The sequence below is a fragment of the Thunnus thynnus genome, chromosome 1 (genome assembly GCF_963924715.1).
Source record: "Thunnus thynnus chromosome 1, fThuThy2.1, whole genome shotgun sequence".
NCBI lineage: Eukaryota > Metazoa > Chordata > Actinopteri > Scombriformes > Scombridae > Thunnus > Thunnus thynnus.
Window position 1 is genome coordinate 60,521 of NC_089517.1, and position 25,272 is coordinate 85,792.

At 41.9% G+C, this 25,272-nt stretch overlaps 1 protein-coding gene across 5 annotated transcripts in view; it reads left to right on the forward strand.

The window, feature by feature from the left end:
• Positions 1 to 25,272, forward strand: part of vps13c (vacuolar protein sorting 13 homolog C) — a 106,573-nt gene that overhangs the window by 11,307 nt on the left and 69,994 nt on the right. For 4 of the 5 annotated variants that reach the window (XR_010931699.1, XM_067598011.1, XM_067605165.1 and 1 more), the window contains exons 6-35: positions 5,474 to 5,589; positions 5,735 to 5,794; positions 5,881 to 5,940; positions 6,144 to 6,224; positions 6,843 to 6,900; positions 7,109 to 7,236; positions 7,487 to 7,593; positions 8,254 to 8,428; positions 8,846 to 8,908; positions 8,994 to 9,135; positions 9,371 to 9,471; positions 10,250 to 10,392; positions 10,530 to 10,722; positions 10,881 to 10,995; positions 11,125 to 11,261; positions 12,541 to 12,670; positions 16,044 to 16,161; positions 16,249 to 16,381; positions 16,856 to 16,928; positions 17,081 to 17,181; positions 17,265 to 17,418; positions 18,390 to 18,469; positions 18,848 to 18,907; positions 19,783 to 19,933; positions 20,007 to 20,123; positions 20,263 to 20,366; positions 20,661 to 20,828; positions 23,620 to 23,924; positions 24,698 to 24,845; positions 24,924 to 25,032. Coding sequence is in view for 4 of the 5 variants with exons in the window: in XM_067598011.1 (XP_067454112.1) it covers positions 5,474 to 5,589; positions 5,735 to 5,794; positions 5,881 to 5,940; positions 6,144 to 6,224; positions 6,843 to 6,900; positions 7,109 to 7,236; positions 7,487 to 7,593; positions 8,254 to 8,428; positions 8,846 to 8,908; positions 8,994 to 9,135; positions 9,371 to 9,471; positions 10,250 to 10,392; positions 10,530 to 10,722; positions 10,881 to 10,995; positions 11,125 to 11,261; positions 12,541 to 12,670; positions 16,044 to 16,161; positions 16,249 to 16,381; positions 16,856 to 16,928; positions 17,081 to 17,181; positions 17,265 to 17,418; positions 18,390 to 18,469; positions 18,848 to 18,907; positions 19,783 to 19,933; positions 20,007 to 20,123; positions 20,263 to 20,366; positions 20,661 to 20,828; positions 23,620 to 23,924; positions 24,698 to 24,845; positions 24,924 to 25,032 (3,630 nt within the window). In the remaining variant the exon portion in view is untranslated. Of the gene's footprint in view, positions 1 to 5,473; positions 5,590 to 5,734; positions 5,795 to 5,880; positions 5,941 to 6,143; positions 6,225 to 6,842; positions 6,901 to 7,108; positions 7,237 to 7,486; positions 7,594 to 8,253; positions 8,429 to 8,845; positions 8,909 to 8,993; positions 9,136 to 9,370; positions 9,472 to 10,249; positions 10,393 to 10,529; positions 10,723 to 10,880; positions 10,996 to 11,124; positions 11,262 to 12,540; positions 12,671 to 16,043; positions 16,162 to 16,248; positions 16,382 to 16,855; positions 16,929 to 17,080; positions 17,182 to 17,264; positions 17,419 to 18,389; positions 18,470 to 18,847; positions 18,908 to 19,782; positions 19,934 to 20,006; positions 20,124 to 20,262; positions 20,367 to 20,660; positions 20,829 to 22,024; positions 22,061 to 23,619; positions 23,925 to 24,697; positions 24,846 to 24,923; positions 25,033 to 25,272 lie in introns of all 5 variants that reach the window. The other variant, XM_067577652.1, reaches the window with a different exon arrangement.

Below are 25,272 nucleotides of genomic sequence, written 5' to 3' on the forward strand. Positions count from 1 at the left end.
CCTCAAGCAGACCCCGGCTCTTGGTGGGCGGCCATCTGCTTTGACCGGTTGGTCGAGAGAGAGAGAAAGAGAGAGGGAAGGGGGGGGGGGCAGGAGAAAAAAAAATCACAACAACAACAACAACAAGCACGAGCAGCAACAGCCAGGGAAGGATGCCATCAGGACTGTGAAGGACCGCGAAGGTTCGGCCCGGGACTCAGGTTTTCCTGTGAGATGAGAAAGCACAAAAAACTCCGGGAAGAAGCAAAGTTAGTGACATGCATTGATGTTACTTGAATGCATACAGATGGAGAGGAGGAGGAGGAGAGAGGAGCTCAGTGCATCATGGGAAGTCCCCCAGCAGTCTAGGCCTATAGCAGCATAACTAAGGGCTGATCCAAGGCGAGCCTGGTCGGCCCTAACTATAAGCTTTATCAAAAAGGAAAGTTTTAAGCCTACTCTTAAACATAGAGAGGGTGTCTGCACCCCGGACCCAATCTGGAAGATGGTTCCACAGGAGAGGAGCCTGATAGCTGAAGGCTCTGCCTCCCATTCTACTTTTAAAGACTGTAGGAACCACCAGTAAGCTGCATACTGGGAGCGCAGTGTTCTAGTGGGATAATACGGTACTATGAGCTCTTCAAGATATGATGGTGTCTGACCATTAAGGGCTTTGTAAGTTAGGAGAAGGATTTTAAATTCTATTCTGTTGCATGTCAACAGAAATATCAGCTGGTGTCAGTTTCAAAGCTTTACAAATACTCTTCAAACCTGGTGTGAACACTCAGCAGCCATGAGTTCCTCTAACCAACTGTGTAAGACTCTGAAAATGAAAGTTATTGATGCCCACAGTGCAGGAAGCCACAAGAAGACAGCAAAATGTTGTCAGCTTGCAGTTTCCACAGTGTGAAATGTAACTGAGAGATGACAACTGTGAAGGTCAAGATGAGATCTGGAAGACCAAGAAAACTCTGGCAGAGAACTGCTCGTATGCTGGTCAGAAAACTGGTCACAAAACCCCCATTTAACTGCAAAAATCTGCAGGAAGATTTATCAGACGGGAGCAGCGATGCACTATCAAGACCTTCATGGAAGAGTCAGTAGAAGAAAACCTGCATCCTCATCATAAAATCTAACGTCAGAAGTGAAACAGAACATCTACAGAAACCTGATGAAGTTAAAATAGAGCTCTGGCCACAATCAGCAAAGTTTGGAGAAAACAAGGAGCAGCAGAAAAATGTAAAACTTTGATAATTCTATTTTTTTTACCTTACTCCCATGATACACGTATGAAATGTAATTAGCGGCTACGGCACTATTATCAGGCGTTGCAGTGCACCTCCGTGGGGTTGTGTGGAGGTGTGGGGGTTTGGGTGTTTATTTGTAACTGCCGTGAAACATCAGAAAATCTGAAAATAACATTTTATTCCTCTCATTCACCGGCAACTGGCTTCCACTGCTCACTCTCCTCATCCACTCTTTAGCTCGCTTGACCACTGCTTCTCTCTCTCTCTCTCTCTTTCTCTTGTCTTTTTTAAAATAAGTCTGGAAAGCCGTCAGCAGCTAAACAAATGTTTAAACAGCTGTTCTATATGTTGAAACAGTCAATAAAATTCAGTAAATAGTGAAGCTGCCTGTTTCATTACTTTATATTCATATAATAAACATACAAATGTCAATTAGATGATAATCTGTATGATAAATAAAGAAAAAGAAAAAAAACAGGTTATAATAATCATCCACTGATTTCCACCGTACCCGCAAAATCTGGAAGCAAACATCAGACCATCAGTTAAAATGCTGACGCTGAAAAGAGGATGGCTTCTACAACAGGATAATGATCCTAAACATACTTCGAAATCCACCATGGATGACCTCAAGAGACACAAGCTGGAGGTTTAGGAATGGCCATCACAGTCCCCTGACTTAAATATATATAATATAAAAGAGCTGTGCAAGAGCCCAAGAATACTGCAGAACTAGCCTTTCACAAAGAAGAATGGGAGAAAACCCCAAATACAAGACCTGATTCAATCTGTTTCTCATTTTAATTTAGCCCTTGTAAAATTTTCCAATGATATATTCTCATTTTTAGAAAAAGGTCAATATACAGGTGCATTTTTTATTGATTGATTGATTTAACCAAGGCTTTCGATTTGGTTGACCATTATCTTCTTCTTGATAAACTTTATGCTATTGGTGTCTCTCAACAGGTATTATTTTGGTTTAATTCTTAACTCCATAATCATTGTGTTTCTTTTCATTACAATCCGTTGGATTATTTAACTGATGAAAAGGGTGTTCCTCAAGGATCTGTTTTAGATTATCTTAACTATTTTAAATAATGATCTTCCTAAAAATTTGTTCTAATTGTTCTGTTCAGTTATATGCAGATGACACGGTTATATACACATCTGACTCTGATGGAGGAGCGGACTCTTATCAAACATTGCATGAAAGAGATAAATATCATTTCCTGTGTCCACTATGTGGTGCTAGAGAACACCCATTAAGTAAACATCATGTTGCTGGATATCAACTGTAGACCACACCTTGAAAATATCATGTGAATCAGGTGATGTTTGTCATATAAGGCTAACTTCCTGTTGTCAGTAGGTGGCGCTATGACTATGCCTCAATATTGACATGTAGGTGAGTTCAGGACAGGATTCTTATCAAGCATGAGAAATTTGGTGCAGGTTGGACAATGTACATTCAAGCTACAGCAACTTCACTTGCTTCATGACGAAATGTCAAAGTTTGCCGCGTTGCCACGGCGACGGTGTTCAGCAAAAACTCAAGATTTTGATAACTTTTCATCACAAACTTCTTCAGATGACACTGACCAAATTTGAAGTCGGTTGGGTCAAAGCTCTAGGAGTTCGTTAAAATACAAGGCATGCTAAATCGCCAAAATTGAGCACTAAATTCAAAATGGCTGACATCCTGTTTGGATTAAGCTATTGGTCCAATAGACTTTTTTGAGCGCCCTGGCATGACGTGTGTACCGATTTTCATACATGTAGGTTAACGTGGCACACGGGGTGTTTCGACATATTGTAGGGGGCGCTGTTGAGCCAGTCTGCCACACCCATGCACGTCACCTATACAATATTACAGACTTTAAGACCTGTCGTGTGTGCAAAGTTTTGTGAGTTTTCAAGCGTGCCGAGCCCCTTAAAAGCAGCTTCGTATTTTGTGGCGAACAATGTGTTGCCATGGCAACTGCTTTTGATGAAAACTCAAAAGCTTCAGGAGTTATCATCATCATGGCAGACCAAATTTTATGTCTTTCTGGATAACCTGCTAGGAGTAGTTAGCAAAAGAGTGGCGCTTCAGACTTCCTGTTGCCAGCAGGTGGCGCTATGAGTATGTCTTAATATTGACACATAGATGTATTTAGGATGGGACCCTCATGAAGCATTAGAGATTAATGTGCATTGGAGTTATAAGGACTTCCAGTTTTATGGCGAAACATCAAAATTCGCCACATCGCAATGGCGTTCAGTGAAAACTCGTGATTTTAATGACATTTGATCACAAACTAAAATCACACAAAATCAACTTCAATCATCCACCAAACACCAAACAAGAGTCAACGGCAGAATAAGCTGTTTGGCATCGGCAACCCACAAACTCAGCTCTGCTGCTCATCCCACAAATACATGTTCCTCACAAATGTGGCTCCATTTAAAAGAGAAATAAACAGACTTTCCAACAGTATAAGATTTATTACCAAGAAGCTTCGTTACAACAAAGAAATAATCTACCAAACACAAACTTCCTTACTTTTTGCGCTACGTTTAGTTATAATCTTAATCATTCACCCGCTGAGTTGGCTATTAATTTTACTGATGGGTCTCCACTTTTTAAAGTTGATAAATTTAAATATTTGGGACTTTGGATTGATTCTGAATTTTGTGTTAGGCCTCATATTGATTTTATTAGAAATAAAATAAATGCTTGTCTCAGAATATTGGTCAATACATTGTTTTACTCTCCAAGTAAGAAAACAAATTGTCCAACAGCTTTTATTTCCCATTATTGATTATGGCGATGTCATATACCGGAACACCTCTGAAACACAACTTCAGCCTTTAGATATAGTTTACAGTATAGATTACGTTACAGTGTAGATTTAGATATAGACAGTGTAGATTTGTCCTGAGGTGTCCTTTCTGCACACATCATCATTTGATGTATGACGCACTGAACTTGATACCACTTCACTCTAACCACTTGCTCTTTGCTTCCAAATGCATTTACTTTAACTTTCCTTTATACTTAAAACAGCTTTTAGTTCCATTCAGATCATCATATTCACTCAGACACACTCAACAACCTTTTTTATTGTGCCCAGAATCTTTAAAGAAATTGGGAGACATGTTTTTAGTTTAAAGCAGCATCAGACTGGAATAATCTTCCTAACTCACTCCGATGTCCATGTTGATGTTTCTATGTTGATTGTTTTGTGTCATTAGATTGTTTAATTTATTATAATTATCATTACTCATGTATTTTGTTTGTTTAAATGTTGTAACTTATATGTTTTGTACCTGAGGACCCCCTCGAAAACGATATGGTGCATCTCAAGGGGTTTGTCCTCTAATTAAATTTTGAAATAAAATACTTTTCAACTACATTTTTCACTCTCAGAACTGGACGTGCTGTCTGATCATATCAGAAACCAAATGTTTTTATCATTGTTATGAACTCATTTCACTCAAAGGCGAAGTGAAAAGCTGACTATCACAGAGAGGGGAGGGGGACGAGGAGATGCAGTATCATTAGTGTTATGGGTCTGTCATTCTGACTGCAGCGACCCTACAGAGTAACCACGGTAACCAGGCTGCCTTGGCTGAGCCGGCTAACATATATCCAAGTGGTTCGCTGCCAAAACGTTCTGGGTGGAACTCGCACTCTAAAATTATTATTCTGCAGAGTAAGAGGATCGTTAAACTATTTTGACAGTAATTGTTCGGGTTGCGGAGCGGATTCTTCGTATGACCGCATGCGCTGAACCGTCACGTCTGTACTGTGACAGTTCAGGATGAATATATGCTGTTACACCCCTATTATATTCCATTTCTGCCCACAAATCTTACACACTGGTCCTTTAAGTTTCTGCTTTTCTGTTAACCATCTCGTGACCTCTGATATTTTTCATGTGACCCCTTGTGGGTTCGCAACCCCCAGGTTGGGAACCACATGTTAACGCAATAATAGACAGAAAATATAATGAAATCACAAAAATGTGAATTTTGTGATTTATGTTTCAACAAACAAACAAATCAACAAACAGTAAAAACAAACAAAAAAATAAAATTCAGACACAATTTAAAAGAAGTTTTATATCTCCCAAAATATTCAAACCCAAAATCCAGATTATAGAGATTATCATCTGAAGTATTGTTTATATTTTCAAACAGCAGGAAGGGATCAATACAGAGATTGATTACTCTGTGGGTTCTAATCAGTCCTTGTTCTGTTTCAGGGAACTCGAACCCTCTGGAAGAGAAGAAAGACTCGTTTATGGAGAAATTGGCCACTCAGGTGATCAAAAACCTGCAGGTGGAGATCAGCAGCATCCACCTGCGCTACGAGGATGATGTGAGTTCTGATCCAGGTCTAGGTTCTGGTTCAGGTTCAGGTTCATGGTCTGAGTGTGTGTGTGAGGTTCTGACAGTGGTCATGGACAGGTGAGTAAAAGGTGTACCTGTTTAGTCAGATGACAGAAGCCTCTCCTGTGTTTCAGGTGTCGGATCCTCAGCGGCCCCTGTCGATGGGAGTGACCCTGTCTGAGCTCAGCCTGCAGGTAACACACACCTGTAGACCTGTTAGGACTCCAACACTCACCTGAGCCTTCAGTCCAAGTGTGACCTCCATGTGTTTGTGTTTCAGACCACGGATGAGAACTGGAAGTCGTGTATCCTAAACGAAGCAGCAAAGATCATCTACAAGGTGACGGATGCTCTGCTCGGTCTGAAACTCAGACTCTGTGTTTACCTGCTGATGCTCACCTGTCCGTCGCCTGTAGTCTGATTACTTGACCCGGTTTAAAGCTGAACCCTGTAAAACCAGAAGCAGCTTCTCATATCTCTGCAGGTAAAGTTAAAGACTGGTTTGTTGTTGTTTTTGATGTGTTCTTTGTTTGTGTGTGTCAGCTCGGACGTCTGGAGTGTCTCTGCGCATACTGGAACGTCAACAGTCCGATCTTCTACAAAGGATCATGGGAAACCATAGTGGTGAGTAGATGCGTCGTGTTAAAGCTTCTCTGTAATCAGCACGTGATTATTAATGAGCTGAACATGAAAACGTGATGCTGTTATTAGTCTTTGGAGCCATTTTTAAACAAACTAACGTGACCAAACCCTTGATGATGAAGGAACATGTGACCCAGTGCAGGAATGTGACTCACTGACGTGTTTTTAATAGTTTCTGGACAACAACAGAGGAATCAGATTTATCAGCTTTGATACACACACAATACTTGTTAGTAGATCAGTTCATTGTTGGTTTGGATCCAAACATGAAGACAAATATAGAAAATCAGCAGAATGATTCTGTCATAATGTTCTGAAAACATAACAATGTGTTTAAAATAAACATCTGAAACTTTATTAAAAGTCACATTTTACAGAATCTTGAAGGCGTCTGTCAATAAACCCGAGATGATTGATGAGATGATCAGTATTACAGCTGCAACGATTAATCGATTAGTTGATCATAAGAAAATGAATTTGCAACTATTTTGATAGTCAAATAAATCTGTGAGGACATTTTCTAAACGACTAATCAATCAATAAATAATGAATATAGTGTGTGTGTGTGTGTGTGTGTGTGTGTGTGTGTGTGTGTTGCAGGATCAGCTGAGGCGTGGGATCAGCAGTAAGGATCAGGAGCTGCCTCAGTATCAATACAGTGAGTATTGATCAGTGGAGTGAGTATTGTTGATCAGTACAAAGAGTATTGATCAGTACAGTGAGTATTGATCAGTTGACTCCTGCAGAGGTTTGTAAGCAGATCTGACCATCAGCAAATAATAAAAGAAACCAAACATTTATTGATTATCAGCTGGCTGTGGTATTTATATTGACACACGCTGGTCAATGATTGTTTTTTTTTGTAGTTTTTAAGCCGATCTTCGCTTCGGCTAAAATGTGTATCAACCCGAACGCTGAACTGGAACTAAAATCCCCAAAAGCCAACCTGCACCTGGAGGTCCAGAACATCGCCATAGAAATGACCAAACCACAGGTAACATGACTGACTGTCAGGTGAGGTCACATGATTACTGTCAGATGATGTCTTGTGTTTGTTTTCTATTACAGGATCATATTACATATTTTACATATTCAATAATAATAATAATAATAATAATAATAATAATAATAATAATAATGCGAAACAGTAACATGGTAAAAGGTCTGAAAGCATAAATGCAACAAATAAAAAAGTAAAAAGCTCCAGAACAGCTGCTAAATGGCTATTGTGTGTTCCTCTGCAGTACCTGACGATGGTGGAGCTGCTGGAGTCCATTGACTGCATGGTGAAGAACGCTCCGTACAGGAAGTTCAGGCCCGACGTCCCCGTCCACGCCAACTCAAAACTCTGGTCAGTCAAACACTAACTAACCCACCAACTAATCAACTAACTAACCCACCAACCCACTAACTAACTAACCCACCAACCCACTAACTAACCCACCAACCCACCCACTAATGCACCAACTAACTAACCTAACAACTAACTAACCCACCAACCCACCCACTAACCCACCAACTAATCACTTAACTAACCCACCAACCCACCCACTAACCCACCAACTAATCACTTAACTAACCCACCAACCCACCCACTAACCCACCAACTAATCACTTAACTAACCCACCAACCCACCCACTAACCCACCAACTAATCACTTAACTAACCCACCAACCCACCCACTAACGCACCAACCCACTAACCAACCAACCCACCAACTAACTAACCCACCAACCAACTAACCAACCAACCCACCAATTAACTAACCCACCAACCCACTAACTAACTAACCTACCAACCCACCATCCCACCAACTAACTACCCCTCCAACCCACTAACCAACCAACCCACCAACTAACTAACCCACCAACCCACTAACTAACTAACCCATCAACTATCCATCCCACTAATTAACATCCAGTATGTTTAATGTATCGATCCAACAAGTTTGTGGTCACAGACAGAAGTTCTGACAGTTCTGGGTGGGTTTGTTTTCTGTGCCTCTGTCAGGTGGAGGTACGGCTTCAACAGTATCCTGGAGGTCCACATCCGGCGTTGCAGCCACATGTGGTCCTGGTGCAACATCAGACAGCATCGGGAGAACCTGAAGGCCTACAAGACCGCCTACAAGACCAAACTGCTGAGTCAGAGCAAGTTGAGCCTGGACGCTGAACGCCACATACAGGTGCTGCTGCAAGAGTCTGAACAGACTGACAGCAAAGAGTTCAGTCCTGCAGGGGGCAGCACAGACACATGTAGTGTCGCTGTGTTATGTTTAACTAAATCAGAGTCCGAGTTGCCACACAGACGGATCACATGGCCATCATTAGTCAGCTCATTGATTTGTCGATTAGAATTCAGATGAAATATTCGTCTGGCTTTGGCTTCTAGGGCAGTAAACTGAAAATCTGTTGGTTGGAATAAACAATACATTTGAAGACATCACACCAACAGAATAATACATCTTAATTGTCATCAGATTCATTCAGAATGACTGACTGTAACTCTAATGATCCATGTTTGACTAATGAATGCAGTTACACAGACTGACCTCAGCTGTGACTTACAGCTCTGAATGTTTGTCATTAATGTGTCTCACCAGGATCTGGAGAAAGTTCTGGACGTCTTCAACATCACTTTAGCTCGGCAGCAGGCTCAGATGGAGGTAAACATGAGGCTGATGATGATGATGATGATGAAGGGGCTGTGATTTCTGGAGAGAGATATTCAGATGTTCCTCCCTCCTCCAGGTGATCCGCTCAGGACAGAAGGTGGTGGGGAAGAAGGCGGCGGGGCCGAAGCAGGGAGGAGGAGGAGGCTTCTTCAGCAGCTTCTTCAGCAGGAAAGCCAAGAAGGAGGAGCAGGAGCCGGAGGAGAGCAAGGAGCTGGAGGGTGAGAACAAAACATCACCACAGCTCTGGTACTGTTTTCCTCCATCAGCTTATCCACTAGCTGATCTCACAGCTGATCTTTGGAATGAACACAAACTTGAAACAGTAAAAATATTTTCAGTGTGACGCTCGGTTATCTCAACATTAATACATTAAAGATGGCTTGATGATTCTGATCTGGACTTCACTTTACACACCTGTGCAGGTGTTTGATTGAGGATGTTTCTGGTCTTCAGGTTCTGGGTTGGACGAGCTCATGACAGCTGATGAGAAGGAGAAGCTGTACACCGCCATCGGCTACAGCGGCAGCTCTCACAACCTGGCTTTACCCAAACAGGTGAGCACACCAGCTGCTGGCTTATTCAGGGTCCACAGGAAGAGCGCCACCACCAGGGAGCAAGAAATATCACTCCAGAACTCAGAGGATGAACATGTAGTGACTCCTTCCAGTCAAGTCAATTTTATTTATAAAGCATCAAATCCCAACAGAAGTTATCTCAGGTCTCTTTTCACATAGAGCAGGTCTAGACCGAACTCTTTAATCTACAGAGACCCAACAGTCCTCCATCAGCAGCAGCAGGAAAAACTCCCCTTTAATGGGAAGAAACCTCAAACAGAACCGGACTAGGGTTAGGGTGATATTACGTAAGTGAAAAAAGGCAGTCCTTGAGATTTGATTTATGTGAGAGTTAAAGGACATATCCTGATCAAAGATAACTCCCAGATTCCTGACGGTGGTGCTGGAGGCCAGGGTAATGCCATCCAGAGTAGCTTTATCATTAGATAGTTTAGTTAACTGATTGGTTTCATCTGCCTTCATTGATGAATATAACTGGATATCCTTTCAAATGTTCATGATGTTTGCTTTAATTTGTGGGTTTGGGAGTTAAATCATGGCGCTAAACTCTTATGTTTTATTATTTCCCTTTTTAAAGGGTTGATGGAGTTGAGAGTTGTTTGCAGTGAACCTGCAGCACTATCAGATAGACATCTAGTCAAGACATTTTTGTCTAATGGGTCTAATCCAGATCCTGCAGTGATGTCAGATAGCTCAACTGATGTTTGTTTTGGTCAAATGATGCTGAAGGGATGAAAATGGTCTGTTTGTGTTTCAGTACGTCGCCGTCGTCGTCACCTTCCAGCTGTTCAGGACCTCGGTGACAGTCAGAGAGCAGCCAGATGTCCCTGAGATCCTCAAGATTCAGATGATTGACCTCAGCACCAAAATATCTCAGAGACCTGGAGCTCAGGCAATCAGGTGAGTGTCCTGTAACCAGAGGCTCACAGGTTCAACTCCCGCTGACACAAGATGGCAGAACTTCCTCTCTGAGAGAACACAGTCAGAGTGACAGATGAAGGAGGGAGTTTGATGTAAACATCTATGTGGTCCTGCAGGGTGGAAGCTGCATTGGAGCACTGGTATGTGACAGGGTTACAGCAGCAGGGGGCGGTGCCCTCACTCATCGCCTCAGTGGGAGACTCCGACTCCTCGCTGCTCAGTGTGGTGTTTGAGTTGAACCCTGAAGACAGCGCCGCCGACCAGCTGCTGAGAGTCAGCTCACAGCCCGTCGAGATCATCTACGACGCGGTAAACTAATCTCACCACATACATCTCACTAACCGGAACCCATAAACATCTGTTCAAACATCTGTTCAAACATCTGTTCAATCCTTCACCACGCAAACATCTAACCAACCCTCCACGACGCAGTAAACAAGCTGTTCTCTCTTCTGTTCGTCCTGCAGCTGACCATCAACAACATGACCGACTTCTTTAGGACGGGGAAAGGTGTCGACCTGGAGGTCCTGACGTCCGCCACGCTGTCCAAGCTGGAGGAGATCAAAGAGAAGACCGCCACAGGTTAGTCTTAACTGCTCTTGATCCAGAACTCAGTTAGACCCTCAACCACTTCAATAAGGGTTAGTCTCTGTTGGTCCAGCAGTGGACAGTCTGGTCTCTGCTGGACTCTTATGGTTCTGGTCTCTGCAGGACTGTCTCATATCATCGAGACCAGGAAGGTTCTGGACTTGAGGATCCATCTGAAGCCGTCCTACCTGCTACTGCCGAAGTCGGGCTTCTACGGCGACACGTCAGACCTCGTCATTGTGGACTTCGGCAGTTTACAGGTGAGAGGCCACACCCTCAATCTGTCCATGTGTTGATTAGAACACGTGTGTTGATTAGAACACATGTGTTGATTAGAACACGTGTTGATTAGAACATGTGTTGATTAGAACACGTGTGTTGATTAGAACACGTGTGTTGATCAGAACACGTGTGTTGATTAGAACACGTGTGTTGATTAGAACATGTGTTGATTAGAACACGTGTGTTGATTAGAACATGTGTTGATTAGAACACGTGTGTTGATTAGAACACGTGTGTTGATTAGAACACGTGTTGATTAGAACACGTGTGTTGATTAGAACACGTGTTGATTAGAACACGTGTTGATTAGAACACGTGTTGATTAGAACACGTGTGTTGATCAGAACACGTGTGTTGATTAGAACACGTGTGTTGATTAGAACATGTGTTGATTAGAACACGTGTGTTGATTAGAACATGTGTTGATTAGAACACGTGTGTTGATTAGAACACGTGTTGATTAGAACACGTGTGTTGATTAGAACACGTGTGTTGATTAGAACACGTGTGTTGATTAGAACACGTGTTTTGATCAGAACACGTGTGTTAATTAGAACACGTGTGTTGATTAGAACACATGTGTTGATTAGAACACGTGTGTTGATTAGAACATGTGTTGATTAGAACACGTGTTGATTAGAACACGTGTGTTGATTAGAACACGTGTGTTGATCAGAACACGTGTGTTGATTAGAACACGTGTGTTGATTAGAACATATGTTGATTAGAACACGTGTGTTGATTAGAACACGTGTTTTGATCAGAACACGTGTGTTGATTAGAACATGTGTTGATTAGAACACGTGTGTTGATTAGAACATGTGTTGATTAGAACATGTGTTAATTAGAACATGTGTTAATTAGAACACGTGTGTTGATTAGAACATGTGTTGATTAGAACACGTGTATTGATTAGAACACGTGTTTTGATCAGAACACGTGTGTTAATTAGAACACGTGTGTTGATTAGAACATGTGTTGATTAGAACACGTGTGTTGATTAGAACATGTGTTGATTAGAACACGTGTGTTGATTAGAACATGTGTTGATTAGAACATGTGTTAATTAGAACACGTGTGTTAATTAGAACACGTGTGTTAATTAGAACACGTGTGTTGATTAGAACATGTGTTGATTAGAACATGTGTTGATTAGAACATGTGTTAATTAGAACACGTGTGTTAATTAGAACACGTGTGTTGATTAGAACGTGTTGATCAGAACACGTGTGTTAATTAGAACACGTGTGTTTTCAGTTGAACAGTGTGGAGCAGAGCGGTTTCAGTTCGTCTTCGTCCTTTTCTTCTCTGGAGGAGATCATGGATCGAGCATACGAGAGATACAGCGTTGAGCTGCGACGAGTCCAGGTGCTCTACAGCAAGTCAGGTAAATAATACACACTCATATACAACTACACACAACTACACACAACTACACACAACTACACACAGAGAGTCCAGGTGCTCTACAGCAAGTCAGGTAAATAATACACACCTATACAACTACACACAACTACACACAACTACACACAACTACACACAGAGAGTCCAGGTGCTCTACAGCAAGTCAGGTAAATAATACACACCTATACAACTACACACAACTACACACAACTACACACAACTACACACAGAGAGTCCAGGTGCTCTACAGCAAGTCAGGTAAATAATACACACTCATATACAACTACACACAACTACACACAACTACACACAACTACACACAACTACACACAGAGAGTCCAGGTGCTCTACAGCAAGTCAGGTAAATAATACACACCTATACAACTACACACAACTACACACAACTACACACAACTACACAACTATACAACTACACACAACTACACAACTACACACAACTACACACAACTACACATAACTACACACAACTACACACAACTACACACAACTACACACAGAGAGTCCAGGTGCTCTACAGCAAGTCAGGTATATAATACACACCTATACAACTACACACAACTACACAACTACACAACTACACACAGAGAGTCCAGGTGCTCTACAGCAAGTCAGGTAAGTAATACACACAACTACACACAACTACACAACTACACACAACTACACACAACTACACAACTATACAACTACACACAACTACACACAGAGAGTCCAGGTGCTCTACAGCAAGTCAGGTAAGTAATACACACAACTACACACAACTACACAACTACACAACTATACACAACTATATAACTACACACAACTACACACAACTACACAACTACATACAGAGAGTCCAGGTGCTCTACAGCAAGTCAGGTAAGTAATACACACCTATACAACTACACACAACTACACACAACTACACATAACTACACACAACTACACACCTATACAACTATACACAACTACACACAACTACACACAACTACACACCTACACAACTCTACAACTATACAACTACACACAGCAAGTCAGGTAAATAATACACACTCATATATAACTACACACAACTACACACAGCTACACACAACTATACAACTACACAACTACACAACTATACAACTACACACAACTACACACAACTACACAACTATACAACTACACACAACTATACAACTATACAACTACACAACTATACAACTACACAACTATACAACTACACACAACTACACAACCATACAACTACACAACTATACAACTACACACAACTACACACAACTACACAGCTATACAACTACACACAACTACACACAACTACACAGCTATACAACTACACACAACTACACAACCATACAACTACACAACTATACAACTACACACAACTACACACAACTACACAGCTATACAACTACACACAACTACACACAACTACACACAACTACACAGCTATACAACTACACACAACTACACAGCTATACAACTACACACAACTACACACAACTACACAACTATACAACTACACACAACTACACAACCATACAACTACACAGCTATACAACTACACACAACTACACAGCTATACAACTACACACAACTACACAACTATACAACTACACACAACTACACACAACTACACAGCTATACAACTACACACAACTACACACAACTACACAACTATACAACTACACACAACTACACAACCATACAACTACACAGCTATACAACTACACACAACTACACACAACTACACAGCTATACAACTACACACAACTACACACAACTACACAGCTATACAACTACACACAACTACACACAACTACACAGCTATACAACTACACACAACTACACAACTACACAGCTATACAACTACACACAACTACACAACTATACAACTACACACAACTACACACAACTACACAGCTATACAACTACACACAACTACACACAACTACACAGCTATACAACTACACACAACTACACACAACTACACACAACTACACAGCTATACAACTACACACAACTACACAACCATACAACTACACAACTATACAACTACACACAACTACACACAACTACACAGCTATACAACTACACACAACTACACACAACTACACACAACTACACAGCTATACAACTACACACAACTACACAGCTATACAACTACACACAACTACACACAACTACACAACTATACAACTACACACAACTACACAACCATACAACTACACAGCTATACAACTACACACAACTACACACAACTACACAGCTATACAACTACACACAACTACACAACTATACAACTACACACAACTACACACAACTACACAGCTATACAACTACACACAACTACACACAACTACACAGCTATACAACTACACACAACTACACACAACTACACAGCTATACAACTACACACAACTACACACAACTACACAGCTATACAACTACACACAACTACACAACTACACACAACTACACAACTACACAGCTATACAACTACACACAACTACACAACTATACAACTACACACAACTACACACAACTACACAGCTATACAACTACACACAACTACACACAACTACACAGCTATACAACTACACACAACTACACAGCTATACAACTACACACAACTACACACAACTACACAGCTATACAACTACACACAACTACACAACTACACACAACTACACAGCTATACAACTACACACAACTACACAACTACACACAACTACACAACTACACACAACTACACAACTACACAACTACACACAACTACACAACCATACAACTACACAGCTATACAACTACACACAACTACACACAACTACACAGCTATACAACTACACACAACTACACAGCTATACAACTACACACAACTACACACAACTACACAGCTATACAACTACACACAACTACACAACTACACACAACTACACAACTACACACAACTACACAACTACACAACTACACACAACTACACAACCATACAACTACACAGCTATACAACTACACACAACTACACACAACTACACAGCTATACAACTACACACAACTACACAGCTATACAACTACACACAACTACACAACTACACACAACTACACAACTACACAGCTATACAACTACACACAACTACACAGCTATACAACTACACACAACTACACAACTACACACAACTACACAACTACACAGCTATACAACTACACACAACTACACAACTACACACAACTACACAACTACACACAACTACACAACTACACAACTACATACAACTACACAACTACACAACTACACACAACTACACACAGAGACTTCAGGCTTTCTCCTTATTGAATGTGTTATTGATTGATCGCAGGTGAGGCCTGGAAGGCAGCTCGGCTGCAGGCTTCGTCCGTCCAACACATCCTCCAGCCGATGGACTTCACTGTCCAGCTGGCGAAGTGTATGGTGGAGAAGGACGCCCGGATGCCCAGGTATGGATCTCACCTGTGGACAGATGTCCTCACTCGCCGTCTCACCTGCACGTTACCAGAATGTTTAAAAATGTCTTTGTTCTTCAGGTTTAAGGTGTCAGGCGAGCTGCCGCTGTTGCATGTTAAGATCTCGGACCAGAAGATCCAGAACATTCTGGATCTGGTTGACAGCATCCCGCTGCCCCACATAGGCTCCTCTCCCTCCACGCCCACCGGGAAGGTGCGCTTGGTTCAGTCCAACTTTAACTTACAGTCATGCTCACAGAAATAAAGACCCTGTTAAAAGCTGTCAGCGCTTTCTCACAGTTTAAAGTTCAGTCTGTCAGCGAGTCTCAGGGTTTTGGGAGTGACCGGGGAGAAGTAAGGGGGTGACAGAGGGATGTTTTGGAGAGTGATGGGAAGAGGTTTGGAGGATCGCAGTGGGAAGTAACGGCAGAGAACTGGGAACAGTGACGGTGAAAGTTTGAGGTCGAGCAGGTTTGAGGGAGTGCGAGTTTGGAGGAGTGAATAAAACTTCGGTGAGTGATGAGGCTGGTTTACAGGAGTGATGTGGAGTCACAGGGAACGTTTAGGATTGAAACAAATGGAAGTTTGGTGACTGATACTGGGAGTTACTGGGTGTGCTGGGGAATGTTTTGGGGAGTAATAGTCAGGCTGCAGCTGAGTACATATTTGGGCATGTTTCCTGCTGCAGGCGCTGTCGTTGGCGGAGGTGAGGCCGCAAGTCCTCAACCTTCACCCCTCCCTCCTCGATGCCATGGAAACAGGTTGAAAACTATATATGTTACTATAGACAGTGTATATATACAGTCATCACATGGTTCATTCCTTGTTTATCCAGCTTTATTTAGGCTTATTGTTTATGCGTTTAAAGAATCATTCTTATACTACGATTGACATTTCTGTTGCCACGTGTCAGATTCAGATGAAGACACCAGTGAGAAGTCGATAGATGAGGATCACCAGCGCTCAGCTCTGGAGGAACTCACCGACGTTCACTTCAAGTTTGAAGTCAAAGAGGTTTGTTTGCTTTTAGGAGTTTTGACGTGAATAAAGTTTGATATCCAGCTCCTCAGAGTCAGCAGTGACCGTGGTGTGTTCAGGTGCTGCTGGAGCTGACCCGGCAGGTGGACCAGGAGAAGACCGTCCTGTCCTTCAGCATCTTTCAGCTGGGAGCTGAAGGGAAGAGGCGGAGCTTCGACCTGAGCGTCACCTCCTACCTGCACAGAGTCACATTGGACTACTGCGACGTGCCAGGTACAGCACTCACATCATGATTTTATGTTCAATAAGTGATGTAATGATCCCTGATTGGCTAAAACTAATCAGTTAATGAATCGGCCATCAGCTGTAATCACCTGAAAATGACACAAAAGCAGCATGAGTAACTCACAGAAACACCTTTCAGACTGGGTCCTGCTCACAGAAATGTTCTGGTGACGTAATGGGTCCAGACATCGGTGAGTCGAGGTCGGACTTGAAACTCTATTTATCGAACTCTGGATCATTTGATAAATGGAATGTGGGATTATAAAGAGGACAGGAAGTCCAGCACTGCCTTACACTTAGATGGCTTTCACTAAAGGGGGGAGTGTGGTGATCGCCCACTTCATTCAAAGGTGCTGCATCAGACCTGTCAGAGAAATCTGATTCATATTTTATAAACCACACCTTCACCGTTGGCCAGTCCAATCACCAACTGCCTCGTGCCCTGCGAGGTTTGAACCCAGCCTCTTTAAAGTTTATATTACGGAGACTGACTTGGTATTTTTATGATTGTGCTTGGTGCCGGTGAGGAGCTGGTTGTTCTCCAGGTATCACGCTGTCTCTCCCTCGCTAACCTCCAACCTGGCGAGCCTCATCGGAGTCAAAGGGCAATAAACACACAGCAAGAGACAACATATAGAAGGCACTACAGTTCAGATTAATAAATATATGAAGATGCCCATAAATGGAAAAAACTGTTTCCCCAAAGCGTAATAAGACCTTATGAATTTTATTGGTTTGGGTTCATATGAGTGTTGTATATTTTCTGGAGGCTTTTGGTTCGGTTGGTATACAAAATGTGTCAGACTAAGGTCTGACTGGCACCCAGGTGAAAATAATACCAAACCGCTTCAAAACAATGAACACAGAATGTAGGTAAAAGTTTAAAGTGCAGAAACAGATGAAGCAGCTCTCCAGTCCATCCAGAGCTCAGCTAGTCTGTATGTGTTGATCTGTTTCAGACGGCAGGAATCATCCTCTCCACCTGATCAGCTCCTCAGAGCAGCAGGGCTCCAGCCTGCTGAAGGTGGAGTTCATCAAGGTGAGCACAAACACAGTCACCTGTTCACCTGCAGACTCACCTGACACACGACTGGAGCTCAGGTAGACCAGTATGAAGCTGCAGAGGAAACCAGAGTCTGGGTCAAACCACGTCAGGTTTTTTAAAGTGTCAAATGTATATCGAGTATAAGTGTGAGCAGCATCAGTCAGCTGGGAGTTAAACCTCCAGACAGACGCTAAAGACCATCAGAACTCTGCAGACTTCTGTTCAGTTTAGAAGCAGGCAGCAGTGAAAAGTCTCCCGTCGGTATAAACCTGCAGGTTCGAATATCCAGTAAAAGTCTTTACGTTCAGGTCTGTAAATGATGACAATGTGATAACAAACATGTGATAATGCAACATGTTTGTGGTCCTGCAGGCCGACCCCGGCGGTCCCAGCTTCCAGACACTGTTCAACAACACCGAGCAAACACTGAAGGTGGGTCGAGGAGGCGTTTCCATAGTAACAGAGGCGAGGCAGGGCGTAGAGAGTCTAAGCTGTTTAATTTTAATGATGTTTTGTTGTTATGTGCTCTATTTAAAGCTGTTTATTAGTTGAAGTAAACATAAACACAAATACGTATTAATACAAAAGTACATCATTAAAAAATTAAAATTAAAAAAGGGTCAATTAACACAATTAATGTGTTATGAGCTCATGAAGCACAAATGTTCTGAAACTGTTACATGATCAATAGTTATTAATATTTAGTTAATAAATAGTTTCATGTGTTTTCAGTCTCAATCTGCTGGTTTTTAATATATGAATGAATCTATAAAATATCAGAAAAAAAGAGAAAAATCCAAGGCGACGTCTTCAGCTGTTTCTGAAGGTTAAATATATATTATATATATAATTATATCTATTATATATAATATATATAATAGATATAATTATATAAACAGAAATAAACTCTGACTGTTTGTTTCGCTTCATGTTAACACAGATGATCAAATGATTTTGGTTTGTTTCAGCTGTTTCTGAAGGTTAAATATATATTATATATATAATATACTATATATAATTATATATATTATTATTATATATGATCAAATGATTTTGGTTTGTTTCTGAGACGTTTGATGAATTATAATAAAGTAAAATATGAAACAGAAGCAGGTTTGAATATTTTACACATTTACTCATTAAAAAGTGAAATATTATTTAAAATATATTTAAAATATTGAACTTTGAGACTCAGTCACAGGTTCAAACTGAAGCTGAAAGGAAACAGATTTCATTCATCTTTGTTTTTGAGTCAGTTTGTGACTGACAGGTATTTACAGGTGTCTCTTTACCTGCTGCTGTTGCAGGTGGAGTTTTCCTCTCTGGACTTCCTCCTTAATACTAAAGCTCTGCTGTCAACAATCAACTACCTGAGCAGCGCTGTGCCGCTGCAGTTTAGCGCCGCACGCAACCCGGACTCCAAGAAGCAGGTGGAGAAGGCCGGCCAGGGCAGGACAGGTGAGTCCAGACGTCACTGACAGGTGTGTCAGTGTGACAGGAAGGAAGTCATCTGTTTGTTCTCTCTCTGCAGCATCTAAAGAAGCCAAAGATGGTGGCATGTTCAGCTTCAAACTGTTCGCCATGTTGGGCTGTTTCCACGTGGAGGTGTGTGACGATCGCTGCAGCATCGCTGACATCAGAGTGCAGGGTATGAAATCAAACCACCTGAACAGGTAGCATGTGCACATGATGTCACGCTACCTGCAGGTTCAGTCAGTTATTAAACAGCCGACAGAAACAATTTAACCATAAACGATGACATGTCACCGACTGTCGCCGCCCTGCAGGAATCGATGCATCAGTGTTGGTGCAGGCGAAGCAGACGGAGGTGTTCGCCCGACTCAGAGACATCGTGGTCACCGACGTCAACCCCAAAACCGTCCACAAGAAGGTCCGTCAGAAAAACACCTTATAGTCATGACTGTTTCTGTTTCTCATGACTGCTCCGCTCTGCAGAGGTCTGATCCGCATCAAGGTTTTGTAAATGTGTCCATAAAGACTTCAGCACATCTTCACTCTGACGTACATGAAGAAGAAGGTTTCTGTCTTTTAGTGCAGGAAACAAACACGTTATGTTTGTATTCAAAGGTTCAACATCACATTAGTTTGTGATGTCTGAACCGCTGTCTAAGTGTTAACATGAGCTTCATGACATGATGTAGACCTGCCCCCTCTCTCCCGGCAGGCCGTGTCCATCATGGGTGAGGAGGTGTTCAGCTTTAAACTGTCCCTGTTTCCGGGGGCGACGGTGGGGGACGGATACAGCGACACGTCGAAGGTGGACGGGAAGGTCACGATGCGTCTGGGCTGCATCCAGATCGTCTACCTGCACAAGTTCCTGATGTCACTGCTGGTCAGACGCCTGCTCAGACACATTATATATACATATGCACACAATACACATACAGACAGGTGACAAATGGAAGGAAAACCTGGTCCAGGTCTGGATGCTGGACCCCTACAGTGAGGGGGTCTGGGGGCTCTGTTATGCTGGCATGGTTTGGGGAAGGGTCACTGCTAATCAATACAGAGTAGTTATGAGTGATCAGCTTTATCCTGATGGTCTCTTCACAGTCACCTGATCTCAACCCAGCTGACGTGTTAGACAGCGCTCTTCATCATCATCATCGTCATCATCACAACACCACAGGAGGAAGATCTTTATGAAGAATGATGTTCATCAGCCTTGTTATTGATCCTACAGTCTCTGAACTCTTCTGGAGGGATGAACATCATTCTTCATAAAGATCTTCCTCATGTGGTGTTGTGATGATGATGATGATGATGATGATGATGAAGAGCGCTGTCTAACACGCCAGTCCTAAATCTCCCAGAAAGAATTGTTTCATCATAGGATGAAGGTGATCGGTGTTAGACCGGGAACATGAACTGAACACACCTGTGAGTGACATCACTGATGACATCACTTTAACTGTGTCTGTGTGTAGAGACTTTATATTTTACTGCAGGAATCATCAGCACCACATCATTTACATGTGAGTCACACAGACATAAACTCACTCTGCTGTGATCAGACAGGCAAAGAAATATAAAGATCAATACAGAGCTCACTGACTCCAACATTATAATACCCAAAGCATGATGGGAACTGTAGTTCCAAACACAACATGATTAAACTGAAGTAAGAAAAAGAAGATGATCTTTCATTACTGTTCTCTAAAACCCTGATACTCATCCATCATCATTCATATCAGGCACATGTGTGCTGATAACCTGATAACAAACACAAAACTCTCTCAGACCGTATAAATCTGTGTATGCCCGCTGACATGATCAATAATGACATTTCTCAGTAAGACATGCAGTGATTCTGGCAGCAGCCTGGAAGTAAATAAATAAAATAAAAACAGGTGAAGCTGAAACTATAAACTATTATTATCTTAAATAGAAACTCAGTCACTGTGGAAGAATTAATTTAGAAGCTTAAACTTTAAAAGTGATCCGTACACTCTGATGTTGCATGTTTCTCTACAGTTTCCTTCTTGTCTCTCATGTTTCTTGTCTTGTTGATGTGTCTTGTCCTTCCAGGCTTCTTTTAGCATTCAGTATGCGTCTGCTGACGAGGTACAGCTTTCAGCATGCAGCTCTGAACTGACTCCACTGCACCTTCAGTCCACCTTAATTATCACCCGCTTTAAGGTTACCAATGAGACGCGCTTGCTGCGAACAGCTTAACCCTCGTCCTCGACTCAGTGTCTGCTTTCAGTCGTGGACTCGGTTTAATCTGAATGTGAGCGACTCATTGTAACAGCGTTTAAACCCTCAGACGGCTGGAGAGGAGAAAGACAGACAGTCACAGACATCAGAGCAGAAGAATAGGAACTCGTTGCAGATTCATCACATTGAACATCATCTGAGATTTGAGTCACTGTTGAACAGAAACTTTAATGAACTTTTATAACATTTATTGTTTGTCTGCTGTCTGATCATCAGCTAATATCTCCAATAATCAATGTTATATGTCGGCAGCTGAGTCTTAAAGCTCAGACACTGGAGAATCTTTAAGGACTCACCAACACTCCTGTATGTTTCTGCATCAGTATGTGATGAGTGTCGACATCATCAGAAACCACATCTCTGCTCTACTGTTAGTGTCACATAATCAATCACATGTAGCGTTCCTATCCGTCTATATTTATAGATAACTGATGCTGTATCTAGATTTCTGTTAAAAATGAGTCACATTAGCTAAACACATCTGGCTCTTTAAACTCTGCCTGATGCAGGGAATCCCGCCCATCTGTGACGTCAGGGACATCAGAACAAGCGCTCCTATTGTTGACAGGCTGAGCATGGACAGAGGGATGAAAGGATGAATGGATGAATACAGAAATGAATGTTGCAATGTACAACATGTCACATCAGTGCTATGCAACTCACTGTGCTGCCATCATTAACCCCCTCACTGCCCCCCCATCAGTCACATGACCTCTGCTTGTGTCAGCTCACTCTTAAAAATGCTTTTCAACTCTACTTTTGTTTCATAAACTTTTTATATTTCAGTCTTGTATTTATTGTTTGTAAAATCTTCATATTAACAAAGCTTTGTTCAAATATGGCAGTTGTTGTGTAAATGCAAAAACACATATGTGTTTATATTATATACATATTACACTTCCTGAGCACTTTATTAGGAATACTTGTGTAATCTAATGCAATGCAATAGAACACCACTGCCGTAAATTCTAATTAATGTTTATTACTGAGGTCTTCTTGACTGCTTTATATTAAACCCATTAACATACACAAGGGGGGCAAAATATTAGGAACCCTGTAGAGTATAATACACTACAGTAGACCAGCACAACCCACCATGACCTCAATAAAAACATAAAGTAGAATTATCACCTTTCTGACAAAGTCATCAAAAACTGAAAATATAGCTGCTTCATAAAAGTATAAAAGACGGCAGAGCTGTTGTGTTGGACTGCAGTAGATTACACAGGTGTTCCTAATAAAGTGCTCGCTGAGTGGATTTGTTATGATAGTGAGGTTCAGGTTTATGAAACAGAAATGACCACAAGTACTCCTGAACACTCCTTCATGGCGTCTATCTGTAAGTCCTCATCACGTGACGCTGTTTGTTGTTTGTCTTCTCACTCTGGACTTGTTTTGTTCTTCAGATGTTTGTCGATAACTTCCAGACGGCTAAAGAGGCTCTGAGCGCCGCGACGGCTCAGGCGGCAGAGAAGGCGGCGTCCAGCGTTTGGGACTTCGCTCAGAAGAGCTTCCGTCTCTCCATGGACATCAACCTGAAGGCGCCGCTCATCATCATCCCCCAGTCGTCCACCTCCCATAATGCCGTGGTGGTGGATCTGGGTCTGATCACGGTGGGAAACAGCTTCTTGCTGCTGCCAGCTGAAGGCTTCTCTCTGCCCGCTGTGGTGGAGAAGATGGACATGAAGCTGACACAGCTGAAACTCTCCAGGTATCACAACACTTCATCTGTCAAAGGGCATCCAAAGGGCAGTGAAACACATATAAATACAAACATGTAGAAATGTGTGAAAAACACAAGTTAAAACCTTTAAAAAGAAGTGAAATTCAATTCAAATTTTCGATTCAGTTTTATTTATAAAGCACCAAATCAAACCAGAAGTTATCTCAGGGCTGTTTTCACATAGAGCAGGTCTAGACTGAACTCTTTAACCTACAGAGACCCAACAGTCCAGTTTAACAGGAAGAAACCTCCAGCAGAACCAGACTCTAGCTGGCGCCGTCTGCTTTGACCAGTTTGGACTTTGTATACTGAATGTGTTGATGTGATAACACGTTCAGGGTGATACCTTCGTTATGATTTGGAGCTATTTAAAAAGCTGAGAGATGGCAGAGAGAAGAAAGAGAAACATGTGTGTCAGTTTGTGCAGATGAAGATGTGAAAGATGTTTGAAGGGAACTGACACACTGAAGGAACTCTTAAAGCTATTATTCTAATGTTCATTCAGTTTTACAGGCTTTTCTCTTGATTATCAGTGATTCTTCTGCACACATTTACCTCCCTGAGAAGAGAAGAATACCAACAGATTAAGGAAAATGTTTGAACGAATTCATTAAAGATCTATAAAACAGTGCAGAAAATAATGAACTTGAATTTGGTTGTTTCTGTTGAACTGCTGACTCAGATGTCTGAGCGTCCTTGAACGCACCTGATGAAGACCAAACTGTCAACAGAAAGATGACTAAATGTCACATCATTTTCAGAACCACACTGAAGAGAGACTCCTCTCAGCCAGACATTGAGATCCTTCAGCCAATCAACTTGGAGCTACTCGTCACCAGAAACCTGGCAGCTTCATGGTTCACCAAGATCCCGGGAGTCCAGGTCCAGGGAGTCCTGCGGTCCCTGAACGTACGTCTCATGTGTGTTTGAAGTCAAAGTCGGATTGTTCTTCAGACTCGTAATTAAACTGTCATGTTTATCTGTCAGATGAGTCTTGGTGAGGAAGACCTCGGTGTGCTGATGAAGATCCTCGTGGAGAACATCGGGGAGGGAAGTAAAGAACACAGCATAGATGTCAACAGACAGGTGGCCCAAGGTAACTAACTGTCATTAGCTGTGACGTTAATGTGTTTTTAATACAGTGATTTTAAAATGTTTGCTAATTGCATAACATTAAACATAAAGAGTGAGAGGATCATTGCCGCCAACCTCCCGGGCCGATTACTTCCTGTTTCTGACAGATTATGACACAGTTACTTAAGTCACTTTTATTGGGAAACATGTCTGGAACTAAAGGAAATAGTCACCAGTGTAACGTGACAGGGAAGATTAGCGC